Below are 20,907 nucleotides of genomic sequence, written 5' to 3'. Positions count from 1 at the left end.
TACCATTATTTTTCCTCACTCTGATATTGAGCTGACAGATCGACAAATTCCCTTGATATGTTCAGACCTCCTTGTTAAATACAGGGACTACATCAGTTCTTTGTACTACAGCTTCTTCAAATAAATTAAATGATATTTGCAATCCTTCTGCTATTTTTTCTAGCTTCTGGTTTCAAGGCTGAGAAAGACAGACTTCTAAATCAGTAAGGGAATCAAGGATTATGAGGAAAAGACAAACTGGAGAGGATTATCAAGTCACTCAATCTCCTACAACGGTGCAGCAGACTCAATGGGCTGAACAGCCTAGTTCTGCTCCTACGTTTTATGTCTTAAAATGTACGATGGAATCTATCCAGAACAGAGACTTCTTTGTCAAACTTTAATTATTCAACAGATAATTTTATTCACACCAAGTTTACCGTGCAATTATTTATCTCATTATTGTTTACATAACATTGATTACAGTCATTATTACCGATCCCTTGTCATCTCCCTCTCATTACATATGGCGATAGTCTGTCAATCCTTTAACGATTCTACTCCCTTGGCAGTCTTCCTTCTTTTAGGAAATGGTGATGATTACAGGGCAGAAAACAAAAACAAAAGCATGTAGCCCATTGTGTCAATGCGGACGCTCTGAAGCAGCATCTGGATTAGCGGTGCTGGAAGAGCACAGCAGTTCAGGCAGCATCCAAGTAGCTTCGAAATCGACATTTCAGGCAAAAGCCCTTCATCAGGAATAAGGGCAGTGAGCCTGAAGCGTGGAGAGATAAGCTAGAGGAGGGTGGAGGTGGGGAGAAAGTAGCATAGAGTACAATGGGTGAGTGGAGGAGGGGATGAAGATGATAGGTCAAGGAGGAGAGGGTGGAGTGGATAGGTGGAAAAGGAGATAGGCAGAAAAGAAGATAGGCAGGTAGGACAAGTCCGGACAAGTCATGGGGACAGTTACTGAGCTGGAAGTTTAGAACTAGGGGGAGGTGGGGGAAGGGGAAATGAGGAAACTGTTGAAGTCCACATTGATGCCCTGGGGTTGAAGTGTTCCGAGGCGGAAGATGAGGCGTTCTTCCTCCAGGCGTCTGGTGGTGAAGGAGGCCCAGGACCTCTATGTCCTCGGCAGAGTGGGAGGGGGAGTTGAAATATTGGGCCACGGGGCGGTGTGGTTGATTGGTGCGGGTGTCCCGGAGATGTTCCCTAAAGTGCTCTGCTAGGAGGCGCCCAGTCTCCCCAATGTAGTGGAGACCGCATCGGGAGCAACGGATACAATAAATGATATTAGTGGATGTGCAAGTAAAACTTTGATGGATGTGGAAGGCTCCTTTGGGGCCTTGGATAGAGGTGAGGGAGGTGGTGTGGGCACAGGTTTTACAGTTCCTGCGGTGGCAGGGGAAAGTGCCAGTATTGGACGGTGGGTTGTAGGGGGGGCGTGGACCTGACCAGGTAGTCACGGAGGGAACGGTCTTTGCAGAAGGCGGAAAGGGGTGGGGAGGGAAATATATCCCTGGTAGTGTGGTCTGTTTGGAGGTGGCAGAAATGTCGGCGGATGATTTGGTTTATGCAAAGGTTGGTAGGGTGGAAGGTGAGCACCAGGGGCGTTCTGTCCTTGTTACGGTTGGAGGGGTGGGGTCTGAGGGCGGAGGTGCGGGACGTAGATGAGATGCGTTGGAGGGCATCTTTAACCACGTGGGAAGGGAAATTGCGGTGTCTAAAGAAGGAAGCCATCTGGTGTGTTCTGTGGTGGAAGTGGTCCTCCTGGGAGCAGATCCGGCGGAGGCGGAGGAATCGGGAATACGGGATGGCATTTTTGCAAGAGGTAGGGTGGGAAGAAGTGTAATCTAGGTAGCTGTGGGAGTCGGTGGGTTTGTAAAAAATGTCAGTGTCAAGTCGGTCGTCATTAATGGAGATGGAGTGGTCCAGGAAGGGGAGGGAGGTGTCAGAGATGGTCCAGGTAAATTTAAGGTCAGGGTGGTACCTCTGAAGCAGCAATTCATCTTCCAGCCATCTCCTAAGCCTTGCACCTTCTCAGTTTACAAATAATGATCCTGTTCATTTTTTAATGTCTTAATTGAATCCACTTCTATCACACTTGCAAGCAGCACAGTTTGGACCTTAACAACTCTGCATGGGAAAAAAAAACTTATGTCACCATTGCTCATTTTATCAATTACCTGAAATCTGCACCCTTTGATTTTAGATTATTCCACTAACATGCCAGTAATTTTCCCCAATCTGTTCTGACAAGACCCCTCAATTTTATAAATATACAGCAAATCTCCTTTTCGATGCCTCTTTACTGGTGGAAAAGAAATTCAACTTTTCAAATCTACTAAAATTCCTCATTCCTGGAACCATTCTCATAAATGTCTTCTCAACAGTCTCTAATGCTTTCCCATCCTTCAAAATGTGCAACACCCAGAACAGCACATAATACTCTGGCTGAGGCCAAAGTGTCTCACGCAAGCACATAGTGATGCACTACAAAAATAATTTACTGTCTGTATACATTTTTGTATTGACTATTTACTGAAATCTCCCTTTTCTTCCTCCCAGTTGGTTAATTTGTGTTTCTTCCAATTCCGATTCACTACCAGATAGTCTGTAGACCACGCATACAACTATCTATGATTGAATCGTTATCTTTTAACATCACCCACAAAAATTGTATTTTACCTAAATTTAATCATTATAGGCTCACTTATCTCACCTTCTTAATATACTTTAAAACTGACATATTTCATTTCCAGTCCAGACTTTTCTGCAGCCAATCTCAATAATCCTCATACAGGATTCCTCCCATTGTATTAACTCCAGCTCTGTTTTATTATGTACATTTCTATGTTTTAATACATCTGCTGAATTACCTATTCAAGATGGTTCAGTGAATTCCTGATGGACTCTACCTGTAAGCCTCTCCTGGTTCGTCCCAGAGATCGTACTCTATGGTAGTCGGAATGTAAGACTCTTACAGACAGTTTAGTTTACATCATCTTTGGATGTAGGTTTGCTTGCTGAGCTGGAAGGTTCATTTCCAGACATTCTGTCACCATACTAGGTAACATCGTCAGTGAGCCTCCGGATGAAGAATTGCTGATGATTCCTGCTTTCTATTTAGATGTTTGAGTTTCTTTGGGTTGGTGGTGCCATTTCCGGTGGTGATGCCATTTCATGACCTTTTTCTCAGGGTGTGGCAAAGCGGGTCCAAGTAAATTAACACACATTGACTTGGACCCGATTTACCACCCCCTGAGAAAAATGACTGGAAATTACATCACCACAGGAAATGGCATCACCAACCCAAAGAAACCCAAACATATAAATGGAAAGCAGGAATCATCAGCAATGTTTTGTCTGGAAGCTCACTGAAGATGTTACCTAGTACAGTGACAAAAATTCTGGAAATGAACCTTCCAGCTCAGTGAGCGAACCTACATCCAGAACCTCACCTGAGCTACAAATCTTCTCAAAAATCGCTAAATATTATCCTTATTTACCAATGGCATCAATGTTCCACTACAACATAGATATCTACAAGCCAGGCTTGAGCTAAGTTTCAAAAACCATTAGCAGAGTAGTCACGCCAGCTCTTAACCCTAAGAGCTCTCTCTCAGGTTACTCTCCGTATTGCTGCAAATAAACTATCTTTATACAAAATTTGGTATTAAAATTACAAAAATGCCACATGTCCTTAATCAGATAAGCAGCAATAAAATGGTAAAAGTTGCAGAGCAAGCAAAACTCAATGTACGCTTGACCAATTAAGCTATATGCAAATCAAAGTGGGAAAACTTGATCCAGCCAGGCCCAAATGGTCAATTGCTTTGGCTCGATAACCTTCCTTTTTAAACAGTACATCATAAAGAGGGGCTAGTCTAAACTATGTAGGAAAGGTCATGAGGTAATCTTCTCAGCTAACATCTCTAGTATCATTGTCCTACAGAATGGTATTTTTCTTTTTAAAAAATCTTTGATTCCCGTTTTGCAAATTAAATTCATAACCTTCCTGAATCTCGAGCTCCAGGGAACAACATACAATCCATGACAAACCAGTGTTCACTGAAATCAGACCACAAAGTTAAATCTTTCCACCAACTTCTGTCCTGTCTGTCTGTCTCTCTGTCCCTTGAACTCTTCAGTCAGTGAATGTACAGAAGAATGTTTTCGCACTCTCACATGAATATCTGCCAACTTCCTTACGATGTCAGTTTCAACCTTCATATTTTCCTAGCCTGTAAAGGTTAATGAGACATTCACAATCCAGAACAGTCAAGATGAGGGAGCAGAGCTTCATAAATTCAAATCTGCTCAGTGTGATATGCATGAAAACTTATCAGAATTGCTCTATTACATGCATATTCCATGGAGCTAATTAAATTACAAGTTCTTTGAGTTTTATGTCTTCAATATAACCAGATTTTTTAGTTATCCAACATCCTACTGTGAAATATGCAAGCCTCCAGCCCCTGGGTAAGTAGTACTACCACACATTCCACAAGTAAACAAATGTTATCATCTTATTTACACCAATCCCTTGACACTAAACACAGATATCACCAATTCTTCTTAAGGAATGGGCCTCCACCGCCATGGTCAAGCGCTTTCCTTCGCAAATGTGTAACACGTAGGGCTACAAGCTTTCTCACATCGTAATAGGATGTTTCTTCATTAAATCTTTAAAGATATTTCTAATCACCCTCTTTAATTGAAATTGTTTCCTTGGCCTCAACATTCTGATTTATTTTATTTATTCTTTTCACTTCACTCCTGCGTTATTTTGTTTACATTTGGTCAATCTCCCGCTCTATCTTCCTTACTACTTTAAAGCTTTTGCCATCTTCTTACTTATACTTTCTCCTAGCAAAGGAATCCTATTCCAGCTCAGGTGGAGCCCGTGTCATTGGTACAGTTCCTTTCTGTTCCACAATTGGTATCAGACTTTACTTAAATTCACAGTAAATTGTTACGTATTGCTCATCTCAAAGTTAGATTTGTAAGGTTCTAAAGATGCAAACACCTGAATTGACAATCGCTGTCAAAGCAAGTAAACACAGTAGCTGTGGAAATGCACAAGTGGAATAGAACAAATGTATGTCTTAATTATTAATCTTAATAATACATTTACCCAAAGTTGTGTTGCACTTTTCATCTCAAATACTTCCAGCCTGAAATATTCTTATATTAACTTATTTTTGTATCATACCTAGTCTATTATTTCACTTTCTAACTAATACACTGTTGTTTATTGCTGCCAGTCAGAAACAAAGTTTACTTCCATAGTTCCCCAACAAGACACTTTTGGTTTCAATTCAGTTCAGCAAGGAAGCATCAAACAGAATTAAGCCTTGGCTATCACTTAATTGACTGTGAAGAGATAGAAAGCAAACTTCATGTTTCAATGATGTCAGGATGGTGCAGCACATGATCAACAATGCACACCTGCACAATACACAAAGCAAGTTTGAAATCTGTTCAAATAACCAGAGGATGAAATACATCTGTCCTTAAGCAGAAAATGACTGTGTGGGAGACAATTGTAAGTTGTTTTTTCACACATTACCTTCCACTTTTGACTCAAAGAACCTGTGGACAGACAAAATCTATAATAGAATGTGTCATTTTCATGCAAATTGTGTGACTACTTTTATGTTGCTATGTAACCAACTACCTTTCTGCAAAGAGTGACACAGAATTCTACAAAAGTAATTGCACAACTATAATTAAAAGTCAGAATGAGGTTGTAAAGCATCTCGTAAACTGATTCTAGACAGACTAGAAGACAACCCGACAACACGAAAGAAATGTTGAGAGATTTCTTGCAGCCTTACACCAACTGCATTCGACACAGTTTCGAGCACCAGGCATTTTAAATTGGGCTCTGGACTTCACTTCTTAAAACAAATTCTGAAGTTTATTTAAATTATTTCTGCTACAGCGATTAAGATATATCCTGGGCACAGGGTCAGCTGCACAGAAATCTTTTCCAATGTTTGAGACAGACCATCAGAGGCTTCTGCCTGTTTGAATCCAATTTTCAATCCACACGTCTTATGCAGAACTGAAGTATAAGCACCACACTAAATTTACAAAAACACCAAGTATAATTGAAAATGATGATTTGCAAAGTTTGGTAAGAAATTATTTCCACTTTTCCTTGGAAAGCCGTTTAGGATCGAAGATAATGGTCATGGAGGAACTGTTTGGGCAAAGTTCACAGCACAGAAGCAGATAAGTGTATTGTTTATTACTGGGACCTAAGAAAGTCTGCAGTAGTGAGTAGAGTGGGTTCTTTCTTGATTATATGTTTTTTGAGATATGTCCCGTGATTACATTTTAAAACATAAGCTATAGCTATTAATTTAACCTGGGACAGTGATTTGCAGAGGAATAAGACGGTGTTATTTTCTGGGTGTGTAGATTGTGAAGGAGCAAAAATGGCCTTTATGAGAGTGATATGTGCTTCTTGGCAGATGTGGAGTTTAAAGAGAGTTTAAGGGTTACTGCGGATTATATCTATAATAAATGCTGTTGATTGCAAATCTTATCAGATCGAATAGATCGGTTGGAGAGACAGTTAAAAGCAATGAGGAATTTGCAACGGTAAGAGTATGTGATGGATGGCAGTTATAGGAAGGGGAGGAATGTCTCAGATACATAGATGGGTTAACTCCAGGATGGTTAAGAGAGGTAGGCAGCCAGTGCAGGAGCCTTCTGTGGCTATACCCATTTCAAACAAGTATGCTGTTTTGGAAAACGGTGGTAATGGATTCTCGGGGAACGTAGCACGAACAGCCAAGTTTCTGATATTGAGACTGGCTCTAATGCAATGAGGGGTACGTCGGCTTCCAAGCGATCAATTATGATAGGGGACTATCTAGTCCAAGGTACAGACAGACGTTTCTGTGGTCGGCAGTGAAGAAGCAGAATGGTGTGTTGCTTCCCTGGTGCCAGGATCAAGGATGTCTCAGAGAGGGTGCAGAATGTTCTCACTGGGGAAGAGGGCCCAGCAAGAGGTCATTGTCCACACTGGAACCAACGACATAGGAAGGGAAAAGGTTGAGATTCTGAAGGGAGATTACAGAGAGTTAGACAGGAATTTAAAAAAGGAGGCCCATGAGTGTAGTCATATCTGGATTATTGCCGGTGCTACGAGCTAACGAGGGCAGGAATAGGACGATAGAGCAGACGAATGCATGGCTGAGGAGCTGGTGTATGGGAAAAGGATTCACATTTTTGGGCCATTGGAATCTCTTGAGGTAGAAGTGCACCTAAATTGAAAGGGGATTAATATACTGGCAGGGAGATTTGCTGGAGCTGCTCATGAGGATCTAAACTAGTAAGGTGGGTGGCAGTGGCAGGGAGGTGTGGGGGGGGGGGGGGGGGGAGAGGTTTAACCAGGGGATAGTAGTAGAAGAGATCAACCTGAGACTGGTACAGTTGAGAACAAAAGCGAGTCAAACAGTCAGGGATAAGGTAGGACTAATAAATTAAACTGCATTTCTTTCAATGGAAGGGGCATAACAAGGATGGCAGATGAACTCAGGGCATGGTTAGGAAGACAGGACTGGAATACCATAGCAATTACAGAAACATGGATCAAGGATGGGCAGGACTGGAAGTTTAAAGTTCCAGGATACAAATGCTGCAGGGAGAACAGAAAGGGAGGCAAGAGGGGAGGGGGGAGTGGCATTTTTGATAAGGGATAGCATTACAACTGTGCTGAGGGAGGATATTCCTGGAAATACATCCAGGGAGGTTATTTGGGTGGAACTGAGAAATAAGAAAGGGATGATCACCTTATTGGGATTGTATTATAGACCCCCTAATAGTCAGAGGGAAATTGAGAAACAAACTTGTAAGGTGATCTCAGCTATCTGAAAGAATAATCGGGTGGTTATGGTAGGGGATTGTAACTTTCCAAACATAGACTGGGACTGCCATAGTGTTAAATGTTTGGATGGAGAGGAATTTGTTAAGTGTGTACAAGAAAATTTTCTGATTCAGTATGTGGATGTATCTACTAGAGAAGGTGCAAAACTTGACCTACTCTTGGGAAATAAGGCAAGGCAGGTAACTGAGGTGTCAGTGCGAGAGCACTTTGGGGCCATCGACATGATTCTACTAGATTTAAAATAGTGATGGAAAAAGATAGACCAGATCTAAAAGTTGAAGTCCAAAATTGGAGAAAGGCCAATTTTGACGGTATTAGGCAAGAATTTTCAAAAGCAGATTGCGGGCAGATGTTCAGAAACGAGATAACAAGAATCCTGAGAAAGTATATTCCTGTCAGGGTGAAAGGAAAGGTTGGTAGGTATAGGGAATGTTGGATGACTAAAGAAATTGAGGGTTTGGTTAAGAAAAGAAGGAAGTATATGTAAGATATAGACAGGTTAGATCGAGTGAATCCTTAGAAGAGTATAAAGGTAGTAGGAGTATACTTCAGAGGGAAATCAGGAGGGCAAAAATGGGACATGAAATAGCTTTGGCAAACAAAATTAAGAAGAATCTAAAGGGTTTTTACAAATACATTAAGGACAAAAGGATAACTAGGGAGAGAATAGGGCCTCTCAAAGATCAGCAAGGCAGCCTTTGTGTGGAGTTGCATAAAATGGGGAGATACTAAACTAGTATTTTGCATCAGTATTTACTGTGGAAAAGGATATGGAAGATATAGAAAGTAGCAATAGATAGTAACACATTGCAAAAGCATAAAGGTGGATAAATCCCCTGGACCTGATCATGTGTACCCTAAAGCTCTGTGGGAAGCGAGAGAGGTGATTGCTGGGCCTCTTGCTGAGATATTTGTATCATTGATAGTCACAGTTAAGGTGCCGGAAGACTGGAGGTTGGCTCATGTGGTGCCACTGTTTAAGAAAGGTGCTACGGACAAGGCAGGGAACTATACAGCAGTGAGCTTGACCTCGGTGGTGGGCAAGTTGTTGGAGGGGATCCTGAGGGACAGGATGTACATGTATTTGGAAAGGCAAGGACTGATTAGGGATAGTCAACACAGCTTTGTGCATGGGAAATCATGTCTCACAAACTTGATTGAGTCTTTTGAAGAAGTAACAAAGAGGATTGATGAGGGCAGAGCAGTAGATGTGACCTATATAGACTTCAGTAAGGTGTTTGACAAGTGTCCCCATGGGAGACTGACTAGCAAGGTTAGATCTCACGGAATAAAGGGAGAACTCACCATTTGGATACAGAACTGGCTCAAAGGTAGAAGACAAGAGTGTGGTGGTGGAGGGTTGTTTTTCAGACTGGAGGCCTGTGACGAATGGAGTGCCACAAAGATCAGTGCGAGGTCCTCTACTTTTTGTCATTTACATAAATGATTTGGATGCGAGCATAAGAAGTACAGTTACTAAGTTTGCAGATGACACCAAAATTGGGAGGTGTAGTGGACAGCGAAGATTACCTCTGATTACAACAGGATCTTGACCAGATGGGCCAATGAGCTGAGAAGTGGCAGATGAAGTTTAATTCAGATAAATACGAGGTGCTGCAATTTGGGAAAGCAAATCTTAGCAGGACTTATACACTTAATGGTAAGGTCCTGGGAGTGTTGCTGAACAAAAAGACCTTGGAGTGCAGGTTCATAGCTCCTTGAAAGTGGAGTCACAGGTGGGTAGGATAGTGAAGGCGGCATTTGGTATGCTTTCTTTTATTGGTCAGAGTATTGAGTACAGGAGTTAGGACGTCATGTTGCTGCTTTACAGAACATTGGTTAGGCCACTGTTGGAATATTGCAATTCTGGTCTCCTTCCTATCGGAAAGATGTTGTGAAACTTGAAAGGGTTCAAAAAAATTTACAAGGATGTTGCCAGGATTGGAGGATTTGAGCTATAGGGAGATGCTGAACAGGCTGGGGCTGTTTTCCCTGGAGCGTCGGAGGCTGAGGGGTAACCTTATAGAGGTTTACAAAATTATGAGGGGCATGGATAGGATAAATCTACAATGTCTTTTCCCTGGGGTGGGAGCCAGAACTTGAGGGCATAGATTTAGATTAGATTAGATTACAATACATTACAGTGTGGAAACAGGCCCTTCGGCCCAACAAGTCCACACCGACCCGCTGAAGCACAACCCACCCATACCCCTACGTTTACCCCTTACCTAACACTACTGGCAATTTAGCATGGCCAATTCACCTGACCTGCAGGTCTTTGGACTGTGGGAGGAAACCGGAGCAAACCCACGCAGACACGGGGAGAATGTGCAAACTCCACACAGTCAGTCGCCTGAGGCGGGAATTGAACCCAGGTCTCAGGCGCTGTGAGGCAGCAGTGCTAACCACTTGGCCGCCCATGCGGGTGAGAGGAGAAAGATATAAAAGGGACCCAAGGGGCAATGTTTTCACGCAGACAGTGGTACGTATATGGAATGAGCTGCCAGAGGACGTGGTGGAGGCTGGTACAATTGCAACATTTAAAAGGCATTTGGATGGGTATATGAATAGGAAGGCTTTGGAGTGATATGGTCTGGGGCTGGCAGGTGGGACTAGATCGGTGGAGGGTTGGGATATCTGGTCAGCATAGACGGGTTGGACCGAACGGTTTGTTTCCATGCTGAACATCTCTGTAACTCTATAACTTCCACTCTGGTTTGATGAGTGCTACATGTGTCTGTTAAGTTCAATGCACAATCAGCAGTCTCTGCCACATGCAGGGTACACAAAGCTTGAAGGAACAAACAGATAAGATGCTTCTAAGTCAGTGCATTCTCTTCAAATGCTCAAGTTAACCTCTGCATACTCCCGACAAAGTCTCATAATGTGCTTCAATCCTTTCCAAATAAAGCTTCTCCATTTCCATCATTCATAATCAGAAATTTCCAGTCAGTCAGTCAGTAGGGGGTGTTTCAGTTAGAGTCATAGAGATGTACAGCATGGAAACATACCCGTCAGTCCAACCCGTCCATGCTGACCAGATATCCCAACCTGATCTAGTCCCACCTGCCAGTACCCGGTCCATATCCCTCCAAACCCTTCATATTCATATACCCATCCAAATGCCTTTCAAATGTTGCAATTGTACCAGCCTTCACCACTTCCTCTGGCAGCTCATTCCATACATGTACCACCCTCTGCATGAAAAAGTTGCCCATTAGGTCTCTTTTATACCTTTCCCCTCTCAGCCTAAACCTCTGCCCTCTGGTTTTGGACTGCCCGAATGCAGGAAAAAGACTTTGTCTATTTATCCTATCCATGCCCCTCATAATTTGGGAGACCTCTATAAGGTCTCCCCTCAGCCTCCAACTCTTCAGGGATGCTTTGAGGACAAGCCCTAAACTCTTCTGCTGTCCTCCTGGGAGTTGTCTGCCACAACAATGGTCCAAATAGAATTTCCAACTGCACCTGTGCACACTAACACAAAACTATGAACATCTTCATAAACATCAAGACAAACTACCAAAACATACAGCCTGGCATTCTTTTATTCTTTCATGGGCTGAGGGCATTACCGACAAACTCCGTATTTATCTATCCCTTAGTGGCTTGCTGCACCAGTTCTGTGACTAGATAAAAGTCAACCACACTGCTTTCCATCAAGAGTAACATATTGACCAGAGCAGGTAAAGATGACAGCTTTTCCTTAGCACACTAGCAAACAAGATAAGATTTTACAACAACTGAAAGTAATTGACATGATCACCACTTTATACTCCAGATTTATTAATCAAATTTCGTCCAGCTGTCATCACTTCCTTTTTGGATAGCTTTCATTTATAGAGGTTGAATGTTTCTGATCTACAACTTAAAGCAATGCCAGAGCACTCACCTCCTCCTGTCAATCATTAAAGTTTCATTACATGGCAGCTTTCCTTTCAATGGAACAGCAAAGCAAGTGTATCCACCCATTCAATTATAAATACAATATATTTGGCAGATGATAGCTCAACTTAAAATTCAACATCTGCTACAGTACACATAATTCACAAAATGACAGATTCTTAAATTTATCAGAGGACATTATGTTATTATAATATTACATTATGCTAACAGAAGTTTTTTCTTCAATTTTGCAAGCATTCTACGCCATCTGAGTGTGCACAAAGACAAATCAGTACAAAACCCACATGATACTTCATGGAACACAGTAGTGACATAAAGTCATGTTGTACAAAAGAGAATCATTCAGACCACGGTGCCAAAGCCAACTGTTATAAGACCATGTAATTTAAATTAAAAATAACAATTCGTTGGGCTGAAAACCACTGGTTGACTGAAAAAAAACTGAACAGCACTTTCAGGGCTTTAAACATGACCAATATTCTCTCACTGTACCCTCACCAACTATTAAAACTGAGTCGGCTTTTTTCTTTTGGTGGTGGATTGAATTATTAAAATACCAAATGGAGTCATTTTCACACGAACTCATATTGCAAGTACAGGAATTGAAATGCCGAATTTGATGATTCAGCCGCGAGGACTATTCTTTCATGAGCTGAGATAACTGATCTGCAGTCTCACACTTAACCTATTAAGGAATATGGTGCAAATCCAGTTACGAAGTTAACATAACTTTGAAAATCGCAGCTTTCAAATTAATTGATATCACATCAATATCTATTTGAAGTCAGTTCCAAACTTCCATCATCCTTTGGATAGTGACATATTTCCCACTTTCATTTGCAACATGTTTTGCTTTAGTTTTTTTTAGGTAACTCCCCTTATCCTAGACTTATCATTCAGTGAAATTTTTCTCTCATGCTCTGATCTCTTCTCCTTAATATCTGTCTGGATATGTGTAGTTATTGAGTAGTCTAAATAGGTTACAAATGAAAAAAATATAAAACAAGTCCTGATGAACAAGTTTAATTTATAAAGCAAAAATTTTTAAGATCCGTAAGGGGATGAGACCATTGCAGAATACAGTGACCAGTGTGTCATGGAACACATGAAATCAACTTACGTCTCACGTAAGAAAAAAAAAGGCAAACTATATGAAATAAATCATGGATTTCAAAGTTTGTTGATCACAAAGGAAATGGTTGCATTGTGATAATCTTGTCTGGGTACTTGGGTTCAAAGCATGGTTGGTGAGATTTGAATTAATTTCATAAGTCTGGAACATAAAACTAGTCTGTCAAATGGTGACCACGTTAACAACCGCATACTGTTGTAAAAGAAAATCCCATCTGGTTCACTCAATTCCTTTTTAGGAAGGAAATCTACTGTCCTTACCTACTTTGGGTGACAGCAATCTCTCAGCAACGTGGTGACTCTTAATTACAGGGTGTACTCTCAAATAGCCTCGCAAGCTATTCAGTTCAAGAGCAGTTAGGGATGAACAACAAATGCTAGTCTTGCAAGGATGCTCACATCCCATGAAAGAAATTTTAAAAGGAGCATAGCACACAGATTGCAATCATGAATTTCAGAGTTCCGGACCAAGTCATATTAAGACAGGTATAACACATTATCATGTTTTTGTTTGACACACTGAAGCCAGAAGAATGCCCAGGGTGAGGATAAGTAACTCAGTTCAAAAGTTTGGTAGTTTAGATTAATAGTTGTAATGGGGTATTCAACTCCTCAACTGACAAATACAAGTTTTGTTCATCAGTACTGAGACACAGATGACAGACAATTGAGAATATTTCATCTCTTCTTCAACTAACACGCTAAGGTTTAAAACAGTTGTGCAGACTGCTATCAAAAACAAAATTTGCTCGTTGAAGAATCCTAACCAGTTTATTGGGCCTGAAGCTGAAAGATACAAAATTTCAAAGCACAGTTATAAATCTTGAAATCCACATGTTTATATTTGGTACTCATGCTTGGTAAGTTATTCTTTCTTACAGCAATGAAAATATACAAGACGATACAACAACTGTGAAATTTCATTTGAAATATGGAAAAACTAGACAGTACAATACACAAACCAAAATTTGGAAATACAATCCAGGACTAGATTACTTGTTTTCCACAGCTGGTATTACACATAGGAAGGAAAGTGTCACAATCCAGTGCCTAACCATACTACTTTTACACTAACTACATTATGAAACACACTACTTTTAAAATTAACAATAACTGGTTACTTGATCTATCATTTACAGGGTGTCAAAGAGAATCTTTCTTAAATATTCTGATAATGATCAGTGTTGTAAGTGATTTAACAACTGATGCTCAACACGTGGAAAAAAATGTCATAAATTTCCCTTTAAACATCAGTGTCAAGCTAACACATCCAGAAGCTTGCTAGCTTTAAAAAGTTTCTTTTTAAAAAAAGACGGTTATAGAGAAATTTTGATCAACTATAGGGACGACGAATTGTAAAAGCTGTCCAATTTCTTATTCTTATATGAGGGCTAATCAATATTACCAACGGGCCTGTTGAATGATTTGATTTTAAAATACTCCCAACTCCATGCATGACTATCGTTTACAGTCAAATCATGACAACCTTTTGTCACCTTTAATCGCCTCTCTTCCCAAACACGTTCTTAAAACAGGCGTTGTACACAATGTGTGGGGTAAACAGATATTAACATATCAAAGCAAATGCTGACTTTATTCAATGGGATAAATGAGCGACGAGGGACTCCTTCTCTATCCAGCGCAAGCAATTTACAGAATATTAAAAGTCTGAAAAATATGTTCAATGCACGAATCGTGAAAACTTACATCTTTTAGCCCTCAGGATCTTATAGAAGGTACAAATGAGAAGGCCAGTGGTTCACTCATGTGCGCGCCAGCCAACACCATATTTGAGCAAAGCGCTGATAAATTGCAATTCTGCACCTGACAGCAAACTAACCGAAGGTTCAGCGTGTTTTAAGAAGTGCGGTGTCGCTCGGCGTGAGGGAGAAGGGCCTGCAAACTGCACCACCCCCTAATCTGGCGATTTACACCTGGCTGTCTCAACACAAAACCGCGGGGGTAGGGGCAGAGGCGACAGCCACGCCGCGAGGGTTCGCCGCGGAAAGTGCGGAGCGCTCACCAGCTTGGTTTTGTTTCTTGGGTCGTCTTCGGCAGGTTTCTTCTTCGAGGAGGACCTGTCAGATCTGTCCCGGCTGCGGGGAGGCGACTCGCTTCCTGCAGCCGGCGGCTGCCCGTCCATGTTGTTGGGAGTGAGTGAGGGAGGGTGTGAGGGAGGGAGGGAGGATCCGGGCTCCCCCGGGAGGCGCTCTGTTTATCTACAAGTGTCGGTGCTGGGCGGCAGCAGCCCGGCCCAACATTGCACACTCACACAAATCCTCCTCGGTCCGCTCACAGCAACGTCCCTTCTTCTTCTCCCACCCTTAACGGCTTCTCCTTCTTCTTTATTTTAAATCCACGGCTCCTGCTTCCTCCCCCACCCCAAAAAAAAAGTTTTACTTCCTCGATCTCGTCGACAACCAACAGTACTCCCCCAAGTTCAGTCCCCTCTGGCCATAACTAAAAGAGGAGGAAGGTTAGAGAGAAGCCACGGCACCTTCTTCTTCTCCTCCTCCTCGTCTGTCAACGGTTTGTCCCTTTCACACCCACAACCGCCATCAACTCCGAATGCGCAGGCGCAGGCATCGGTCCCGGCCCCACGCCCACCCAGCCTCCCTTCGGTTGGCTGAATGGGACGTCACTCACTTCCAATCCCGCCCTCCGCCCCTGGTAGTTACGTCACTGGGTTCCTCCGGAGTGACGTCAGGTCAGGCCTGACTGATTACACCGTGAGTGCATCAGGGAAGAGGTGAAAGCTCCATTCTGAAATAATGCCCAGAGAGACACTTACACACAACACTGGAAACGGTCTTAAATTATTCAGAGGGAAGCCTTTCTTTCTCTCTCTGTGAAATTATTCTTTTCTTAAACTTATGTCCTGACGCCAAGCTACCAGCAACGTCTGAAAATAGTAGCGGAAGCAAATTCAAAAGAGAAGTGAGACTTCACTTACAAAGAACATTGTCGTGAAAATAAAAACAGGAATCAGGTTGGCCTAGTGATATGGTCCATGGACTAATAATCCAGAATCTCAGGTTAACGCTTAGTTCTGAAGAAGGGTTACTAAACATTAACTATGATTTCTCTCCACAGATGCTCCCAGACTTGCTCAGTTTTCACAGCACTTTCTGTTTCTGTTTCTGAGTTCCAGCATCTGCAATTCTTGGATTTTCTTTATTAATACTCTGGTGAGATCAGTTCAAATCCGACTGTCACAGATGGGTGAGTTTGAATTCTCTTTTTAAAAATCTGGGATAAAGTAAGTGGTCTAAACTCTAATTGTTATAAAAGAATCCGCACCTGGTTCATTAGTGTTGTTCTTTCTCTTCTTCTGAATCATCAATATTTCAATGTGGGTTGAAACCCAATTGTGGATATCCAAGGGGAGGGTAGCATGGTGGCTCAGTGGTTAGCACTGTTGCTTCATAGCACCAAAAACCTAGCTTCAAGTCTATCCTCAGGCAACTGGCTGTGTGGAGTTTGTACATTCTCCCCGTGTCTGCGTGGGTTTCCTCCCACAATCCAAAGATGTGCAGGTTAGGTTAATTGGCCGTGCTAAATTGCCATTGTGTTCAGTGATGTTTAGGTTAGGTGCATTAATCAGGGATAAATGTAGAGTGATGGAGAATGGATTGGGTGGGGTACTTTTCAGAGGGTCTTTGTGGAACTTGTTGGGCCAAAGGGCTTGGTTCCACACTGTAGGAATTCTGTGACATTCTCACAAAAAAATGATGTCATGGCATAAAAGACACTTTCCCTGCAAGATGATAGACTGTTGTACCACCCCCTGCTCATCCTTTCTGTTTCTTCGATCTTACACTGCACAGGGTTATGTCTTACTTGTTACTGTTGCTTTCATTATGCAATACCAACCTTTATTCCACACATCTCTTTTCAGATCCAGTCCAAAATCTAGGCTTAATCTTATTAGATGTACTCATCCCTTGTTGTTCAGAATACTGCAGCAGGTCAATTTGAGGTATACCATAGCAGGTGATTCAGTGATGATAAGTGAACACAAAAAAAGGCAGGGGGAGATATTAAACCAGAGACCCATTCTACAGAGAATCTTGTGTCCAAGCCCTGCTATAGAGGTGCAGATCAAGACTTTCAGCCAAGCTGTAGACTGGCAAATAGTCAGTGTTCTAGACTGCATCCCTCAGAGCTTTCACATTGCAGCAGACTCCCAGATGATTAAATAGCCTTTGTCACAATTCCAGCACACCAAGGGCACCTGAAAACCTTAAGGACTATTATCAGCTGACACAGATGGTTATAACCAAATATTATCTGTTTCAATACAGACCATTTATTTTCCTGAATTTGATCTTAATTGTGAAAACTCAACAGGGCAATTGAGTATATGCAGAAACATGACTTTTGGAGCCATAAAAAAAAGAGGTATACTTAACTACTGTAGTTTATGATATCTAAAAATAGTGTAAGCTGAACTGATTGGCTTTGAGAAAAATCTCAGAATAACCTTATTGGACTTGGCTTTCACATGAGAGACTAGATCTTAATGAAGCAACATAGTGCAATCGGGTGGATAAATGAGGATAATAGATAAGGTGAAACTAGAAGAGGGAGTTTCTTTGAAGAACAACTCCATCTTTACTCCCTATGTCCAGGTCATAGAGTGTGATATGTTTCAAACCTCATTTTTACATTATCCCTAATGAGTTTTGAAAAGATTTGTAACTCAGGTTGAGGTTCTGGATGTAGGTTTGCTTGCTGAACCGGAAGGTTCATTTCCAGACATTTTGTCACCCTACTAGGTAACATCTTCAGTGGGCCTCCAGGCGATGTATCCTGGTGGCTAGTTTTCTGCCTATTTGCCCAATGTAGTGTTTGTTACAGTCCTAGCATGGTATTTTGTAAATGACATTAGTTTGCTTGTTGTCTGTATAGGGTCTTTCAAGTTCATTAGCTGCTGTTTTAGTATGTTGGTGGGTTTGTGGGCTAACATGATGCCAAGGGGTCTGAGTAGTGTGGCAGTCATTTCTGAGATGTCTTTGATGTAGGGGAGAGTGGCTAAGGTTTTTGGTTGTTGGGGTTTGTTGCTGAGAAATCGGCAGACTATGTTCATTGGGTACCCATTCCTTTTAAATACACTATATAGGTGATTTCCTCTGCTCTGCATAGTTCCTCTGTGCTGTAGTGTGAGGTGGCTCATTGAAATAATGTTCTAATGCAGCTTCATTTCTGGGTGTTGGAATAATTCATTCTATAGTTCAGTATTTGGTCAGTATGCGTTGTTTTCCTGTAGATGCTGGTTAGAAGTTCCCCATTGGCTGTTCCTCTACTGTGACATCCATTAATGGCAGTTTGTTGTTGTTTTCCTCCTCTTTAGTGAATTTTATGCCAGTAAGGGTATTATTGCTGGTCTTGGAGGTTTCTTCTAATTTGTTTCATTTAGTGATGACAAAGGTGTCATCCACGTAGCGGACCCAACACTAAAACAGCACCTAATGAACTTGAAAGACCCTGTACAGACAACAAGCAAAACTAATGGTGTTTACAAGTGCAAGGACTGTAACAAACACTACATTGGACAAACAGGCAGAAAACTAGCCACCAGGATACATGAACACCACTAGCCACAAAACGACATGACCCTCTCTCACTAGTATCCATACATACAGAGGAGTAAGGATGCCACTTCGACTGGAAAAAAAACAATCTAGGACAAGCCAAACAGAGTCATGCACGAGAATTCCTTTGAGCTTGGCATTCCAACCGAAACTCTATCAACAAACACGTCGAGTTAGACCCTATCTACCACCCCCTGAGAAAAAGAACAGGTAATGATGTCGCCACAGGAAATAACATCACCAACCCAAAGAAACCCAAACATATAAATAGAAAGCAGGAGTTGCCTGGAGGCCCACTGAAGATGTTACCTAGTCGAGTGAGGAAATGTCTGAAAATGAACCTTTCAGCTCAGTGAGCAAACCTACATCTGTCATCCTTAATATTGAAAAGGTAATATTGAATTTGATAAATGTGGTTTGGTGGTGCAAACAGAAAAGAACAGAAAATTACTAGGTTTTTGTGAGACCTTTGATGGGTGGGAGGAAAGTTGTGTCAACTATAAATACTAGCATGACCTTTTGGGCTAAATGGCCTGTTTCTGTTATGTATTTTTATACTTTGTGAACTAAACTGGGGAGTCCTACTTTTTAGGGTATGTTATTTCTTGTTCTTCTGGGTTTGGTGGAAAGGTCACTGGAAACCTGTTTATTTCCATCCACTTTTAACAAGATTTGCAGTCCTTGCAGTGAATAATGGGGATTTAGAAGTTCAATGCATTAATATGTTTTTAAAAATCCCTGCTGTTCATTAGTGACAGGGGTGCAGGGGCACACCGAGAAACAGCAATTTCTGAATATCAGTCAAAGCATGGTTGCACCAAGGAAAGATTGATAAACTGAACAAAAACCCAAAAGAACTGCAGAAGCTAGAAATCAACATCTGAAGAAGGGGCACTGGATTTGAAATGTTAACTCTGATCTCTCTTCACAAATATTGCCAGCCCTGCTGAGACTTTCCAGCAATTTCTGTTTTTGTTTCTGATAGAACCTGAGTTTAAGGAACTCATAGGTTGCGTGAAGTTAATGTATGAGTTTCGTTTGTAGTTTATTTTAGGTATGACAGGGACATATACCAGCTGAGGGAAAAAGCATCTAATGAATATGCAGAAATTCACTACAAGGAAACTAATTGCAGCTGCACCAACATGAGCATAAACATTGTTGTGGAGGTTGTAACTGTTCACTGGAGTTTTATGTTTATAAGGATGTTGCTGGTGTAAAAAGGGGAAGTGTGAATTCGAATCCTTTTCTCATGTGTGTAAAGATGTCTTTCTAACCTTTTTTGTCGAGTTATTATTAGATTCAATTCAATTTGATTCCCTAGTGTGGAAACAGGCCCCTCGGCCCAACAAGTCCACACCGACCCTCCGAAGAGCAACCCACCCAGACCCATTTCCATACACCTACCCCTGACTAATGCACCTAACACTATGGGCAATTTAGCATGGTCAAATCACCTGACCTGCATATCTTTGTGAATGTGGGAGGAAACCGGAGCAACCAGAGGAAACCACGCAGACACTGGGAGAACATGCAAACTCCACACAGACAGTCGCCTGAGGCTGGAATCGAACCTGGGACCCTAGCGCTGTGTGGCAGCAGTGCTAACCACTGAGCCACCACTGATATTCTAAATAATTAAAGTCCTAATTGTTCCTAATTTTGGAATTTAAATTTAAATAAATAATGGACCACAAAGAACTCATACAAGTAACTAATAATCCAAAGACAAATGTCACAAATTCTTGAGTGATGTATGTGTTAAATGTATGTTCTGTCAATAACAGGGATTCCCTAGTATGGAACAACAAAAAGAAAACACAAGTCGGGCATTTCTGTTGGCATGATGCTACTGACACAATAAAACCTCATTAAAAGAGCTATTTCAAATGATGCTTTTCCTTCAGGAATATGACAGTTGCTGATTTGTTCTGTTGAAGCCAGGAGGATGCATGTTACAGAGGAATATGCATATGCTGTTATGCTCAAATATGTAGTCCTGCATTGGAGATGTTTAAACAAATACTTGAGTTGCAGCATGGAAGAAAATTACAGACTCTTCACTGTCACCCATGGTCATCTTAATTCAATTCTTTTTTAAAAGCACATTATGCAAATAACGTTTTTTGATACAATATGTACTGTAATAAATAAACAGTTGCAGAAGACTAGTTTGTCTTTTTTTACTCTCACTTTGATATCTACTTTTTACAATATGTTTGTTTTCAGTTTGAGAAGTTTCAGTTTGTGAAATTGTTCACAATTTTGTGGCTAATGGTGAATTACTTAGATATTTAATTCTTTTTCATCACTCCCCCTTTTACCAACACTTCCTTTACCCAGCTGAATTTTATTTTGTATTGGGTTTTTCTTAAGATATTCCAACTCTCTGAT

At 41.4% G+C, this 20,907-nt stretch overlaps 1 protein-coding gene and 1 long non-coding RNA gene across 7 annotated transcripts in view; one reads left to right on the top strand and one right to left on the bottom strand.

Moving 5' to 3' along the window:
• The window catches only part of diaph2 (diaphanous-related formin 2), a 780,284-nt gene extending 764,809 nt beyond the window's left edge, over window positions 1-15,475 (bottom strand). For all 5 annotated transcript variants that reach the window (XR_011964075.1, XM_072594677.1, XM_072594675.1 and 2 more), the window contains exon 1: window positions 14,943-15,475. Coding sequence is in view for 4 of the 5 variants with exons in the window: in XM_072594677.1 (XP_072450778.1) it covers window positions 14,943-15,062 (120 nt within the window). In the remaining variant the exon portion in view is untranslated. The remainder of the gene's footprint in view (window positions 1-14,942) is intronic.
• A 164-nt stretch (window positions 15,476-15,639) lies between these two features.
• Window positions 15,640-20,684, top strand: LOC140495693 (uncharacterized). 2 transcript variants are annotated; one of them, XR_011964077.1, is made up of 3 exons: window positions 15,640-15,908; window positions 16,013-16,141; window positions 20,301-20,684. It is a non-coding gene; the product is annotated as an uncharacterized lncRNA (long non-coding RNA). The 2 variants fall into 2 exon arrangements; XR_011964076.1 differs by having other exon boundaries at window positions 15,640-16,141.
• Window positions 20,685-20,907: the final 223 nt, after the last annotated feature.

Source organism: Chiloscyllium punctatum, chromosome 25 (assembly GCF_047496795.1).
Source record: "Chiloscyllium punctatum isolate Juve2018m chromosome 25, sChiPun1.3, whole genome shotgun sequence".
In the NCBI taxonomy this organism is placed as follows: domain Eukaryota; kingdom Metazoa; phylum Chordata; class Chondrichthyes; order Orectolobiformes; family Hemiscylliidae; genus Chiloscyllium; species Chiloscyllium punctatum.
This window is presented reverse-complemented; position numbering and strand designations above follow the sequence as displayed.